The sequence below is a fragment of the Carcharodon carcharias genome, chromosome 2 (assembly GCF_017639515.1).
Source record: "Carcharodon carcharias isolate sCarCar2 chromosome 2, sCarCar2.pri, whole genome shotgun sequence".
Classification (NCBI taxonomy): Eukaryota; Metazoa; Chordata; class Chondrichthyes; order Lamniformes; family Lamnidae; genus Carcharodon; species Carcharodon carcharias.
In genome coordinates this window covers 73612193-73616740 of record NC_054468.1, presented here as the reverse complement: position 1 = coordinate 73616740, position 4548 = coordinate 73612193, and the positions used below count along the sequence as shown (strand labels likewise).

The 4548-nt window shown below is 43.4% G+C and overlaps 1 protein-coding gene across 1 annotated transcript; it reads left to right on the top strand.

Moving 5' to 3' along the window:
• The first annotated feature begins 1071 nt into the window (after positions 1–1071).
• Positions 1072–2025, top strand: LOC121287597 (G-protein coupled receptor 35-like). Its single transcript, XM_041205528.1, has one exon. The coding sequence runs from the start codon at positions 1072–1074 to the stop codon at positions 2023–2025; it is 954 nt and encodes a 317-aa protein (XP_041061462.1).
• The last annotated feature ends 2523 nt before the right edge of the window (positions 2026–4548 follow it).

Here is a 4548-nt window from a genome sequence, read left to right as displayed (position 1 = left end):
GACCAGCCATCCATTTCCATCTCTCTGCTTTCATTGCCACCTGAGTTTTTAAAATGGTTTCCTACAAATTTATTGGCTCCAATATTTTCACATTGATTTTCTATGGGTGTTTACCCGGGAAAATACTGTACAAACGGTTGAAACATCAAATTGACAATAAAATACTCTTTAATCCATAAATATTTTAAAATACGACGATTTGATTGTGAGATGATCATTAATTGTCATCTCCTCGGCAAAGAGGAAGAGAAACAATCGAATGCTACAAATTGCACAGGAAACCAGCCTCTAATCTCTCCGCCCCCCACACACACACCTTAAACCAGCTTATATTTCAGCTCTTTCCTGGACTCGAACTCAAGTTCTGTCGAAGGGTCATGAGGACTCGAAACGTCAACTCTTTTCTTCTCCGCCGATGCTGCCAGACCTGCTGAGTTTTTCCAGGTAATTCTGTTTTTGCTCTAATTGGACTGTTTGGAGTGAGGAGGTGTCAGGTTACTCATCCTCTGTAACTGCCTGATTGTTGTCAACCTTGGGCTCGTTCTTTGCAAATCTTTTAACTGTTATCCGCTTCTCGGGTCAGTGTCTCCTGGGAATCATACGACACAGAAAAAGGAGGCCTTTCGACCCATCGTGTCTATTCCGGCTCTTCGAAAGAGCCAAAATCAGCCTCTCTGTCCGCCCGTTAAAAAAAACGTGGTAAATCCGGAGGTCGTAAGAGCAGCACCATTGAGCTCATCTGCCACAGGTGTTCGCCTTGTCTCAGAGGACAGGGTGCATTTACTGGGACACTTTGGGAAACACTCGGCAGAAAGGTTCGGCTTGGTGGTGAGTGGTTCAGCAGCAGTTCTTCATTGGTAATAATATGGAATGGGGAAGAAGCAGGAACTTTGCATTTGTATAGCGCTTTTTGGGACTCTCCTGGGCGTTTACAGACTATATGGACGAGTGAAGGGTTTCTAAAGTCTAGTCACTCTTCCAAAGTGGCGGAAATCATAGTGTGTGTGTTGGGGAGGGGGCGGTGTGATATTATTCAATAATTTGAAAACTTGTCCTCGGCTTCTTGCTGGGATGAATTGTACAATCAACAGCTCATGGAGTGAGTCACATCAGGTGGTGCTGCTTGTGTTTACTGTGCCGACGATTTGCATTGGGTTCGTATTGAACGGAGTGGCATTGTGCATAATCTGGTGTAAAATAAAGGGGCGGACAAAACCTACCATCTACATGACCAACCTCATCATCTCAGATATCGTCCTACTCTTCTCACTGCCTTTCAAAATCTACGCTTACTATGTCGGCCCGCAGTGGCCTCTGCACAAGCGGTTCTGTCAGCTTCTCGAGTCCTTGTGCTTCGTGAACATATACGCCAGCATCCTGCTGATAACCCTGATCTGTGCCGATCGCTACGTGGCCACTAAGCATCCCTTCCTGAGCAGAGCCATCTCCTCCCCGCGGAAAACCGCGGTCATCTGCGCTGGCATCTGGATCTTCGTGTGCACAGGAAGCATCTACATCTATTTCTCCAGCAAGTCCAGCTCCTGCTTTTACCACCTCTCGCCAGGTGTCTGGAGAATGAATTTCATTGCCCCTCTGGAAATACTGTTTTTGATATGCGCATTTTTCATGATGTTCTGCTCGTTGCAGATCATCCGCAGACTGAGAGTTCGAGCCAGCGAGACCCGGGATAAGTGGGCGGACAAATCCGCTAAAATCATCCTTTCAAATTTGCTCACCTTCCTGGTCTGCTTCATGCCTTATCACACGGGGCTGCTGATGTATTCCCTAACGACCAATGGTTTTATCTCGGAAAGTTACTGTGAACCTCTGCGCAACGCCCTGCATGTGAGCCTGTACTTGGCCAATGTGAACTGTTGCTTGGACGCAATCTACTATTTCTACAGCATCAAAGAATTTTGCCAGTCAAACTCGCGGCACATCCCAAATTTGAACACCCAAATAGCTATCTGCGAGGGAATAGCCGATTCGTCCACAGACCCTCCGCTCAACTCTCGGTCACATTAACTACTACAGATAAAAAAAAACTGTGGATGCTGGAAATCCAAAACAAAAACAGAATTACCTGGAAAAACTCAGCAGGTCTGGCAGCATCGACGGAAAAGAAAAGGGTTAAAAACTGCTGCCCTAGTTTTCTGCAGCAGCGACCTCGTTTTATTGCTTAACAGATAATCTTTTGTGTGTTTTTTTTTCTCTGTATCATATACAGGTCGGTGAGCGACCCTAGTATTGCTACCACCTAAATAGCCAAGTGGTTTGGTACTGGGTTTGTAATTCCAAGATCAAGAGTTCAAATCTCACAATGGCAAACTGTGAAACAATGTAACTTCACCTGAAACAGATGGAAACAGGTTTACTCAAAAGAGTATCAAGAGTTCAAATCTCACAATGGCAAGCTATGTAACTTCATCTGAAACAGATGGAAACGGGTTTGTACTCGAAAGAGTTACATGTCCTTCATGCATGACATTTTAGGCTTGGCCTAAATAGCCAAGTGGTTATGGTACTGGGCTTATAACCCCAAGATCAAGAGTTCAACTCTCACAATGGCAAACTATGAAACAATGTAACTTCATCTGAAACAGATGGGAATGGGTTTGTACTTGAAAGAGTTACAAAAGAAAGAGATGATGCTTGTCTTAAATAGCCAAGTGGTCTATGCCCCACACACACACACCTTAAACCAGCTTATATTTCAACTCTTTCTTGGACTTGAACTCAAGTTCTGTCGAAGGGTCATGAGGACTGCTTGGCCTAAATAGCCAAGTGGTTATGGTACTGGGTTTGTAACCCCAAGATCAAGAGTTCAAATCTCACAATGGCAAACTATGAAACAATGTAACTTCATCTGAAACAGATGAAAACAGGTTTACTCAAAAAAAGAGTATCAAGAGTTCAAATCTCACAATGGTAAACTATGTAACTTTATTTGAAACAAATGGAAACAGCTTTGTACTCAAAAGAGTTACCACGTTTCTAACTTCCTGAAACAATTAGTAAATATTTCTACTGGAAAAGTTAAATGTTAACATATTATCAGCAAGATGAAGTAAAATGAGCACAAGCGTGAAAGCAGAAGAGCTTGATGTGGTAGTTTGCTCTGTTCTCTGTCCCACAAGATTGCGCAGATATATAATAAAGAGCTCAGCTGAAGACCTGTCATTTTTTCTAGATGTCATGCCTGTAGGGAAACTAAAGAATCTTGTGAGGCATTAAATCCTCTCCCTCAATATATATTGAAAATTACTCTTAAAAAAAAACAACTTGAGAATATGATTCACTATCTAATTAGATTTATCAAGGAAGAAAACAGAAAAAAAAACGCCCGATTTCAAACATTCCGGACATGTGATCAGATAGGCTATTTTAACATGTATGTCATGATTATAAATGTTGTCTCACTCTTCCAAAAAAAATGTAATTTGAATCGGCAGTACAAGGTTCATTGACTAGATTTGTATTTCCATAAGACCATAAGACATTGGAGCAGAAATTAGGCCAATTGGCACATCGAGTCTGCCCCTTCCTTCAATCATGGCTGATAAGTTTCTCAACCCCATTCTCCCGCCTTCTCCCCTTAACCTTTGATCCCCTTACCAACCAAGAATTTACCTATCTCGGTCTTAAATACACTCAATGACCTGGCCTCCACAGCTTTCTGTGGCAATGAATTCCATCGATTCACCACTCTCTGGCTAAAGAAGTTTCTCCTCATCTCTGTTCTAAAAGGTCTTCCCTTTACTCTGAGGCTGTGCCCTTGGGTCCTAGTCTCTCCTACTAATGGAAACATCTTCCCCACGTCCGCTCTATCCAGGCCTTTCAGTATTCTGTAAGTTTCAATCAGATCCCCTCTCATCCTTCTAAACTCCATTGACCCAGAGTCCTCAAATGTTCCTCATATGTTCAGCCTTTCATTCCTGGGATCATTCTTGTGAACCTCATCTGGACCCTCTCCAGGGCCAGCACATCCTTCCTGAGATCTGGGGCCCAAAATTGTTCACAATATTCTAAATGTGGTCTGACCAGAGCCTTATAAAGCCTCAGCAGTAGATCCCTGCTTTTATATTCTAGTCCTCTTGAAATAAATGCCAACATTGCATTTGCCTTCCTAACTACCGCGTCAACCTGCAAGTTAACCTTAAGAGAATCCTGGACTAGGACTCCCAAGTCCCTTTGCACTCCAGATTTCTGAATTCTCTCCCTATTTAGAAAATAGTCTATGCCTCTATTCTTCCTACCAAAGTGCATGACCTCACACTTCCCCACATTGTATTCCATCTGTCACTTCTTTGCCCATTCTCCTAACCTGTCCAAATCCTTCTTCAGCCTCCCCTACCTCCACCTATCTTTGTATCATCTGCAAACTTAGCCAGGATGCCCTCAGTTCCTTCATCTAGATCATTAATGTATAAAGTGAAAAGTTGTGGTCCCAACACTGACCCCTGCGGAACTCCACTAGTCACCGGCCACCACCCTGAGAAGGACCCCCTTATCCCCACTCTCTGCCTCCTGCCAGACAGCCAGTCTTCT

Bases quoted from the DNA above. Each gene is read 5' to 3' on its own strand.
- LOC121287597 (XM_041205528.1), top strand. From the start codon at position 1,072: ATGAATTGTACAATCAACAGCTCATGGAGTGAGTCACATCAGGTGGTG.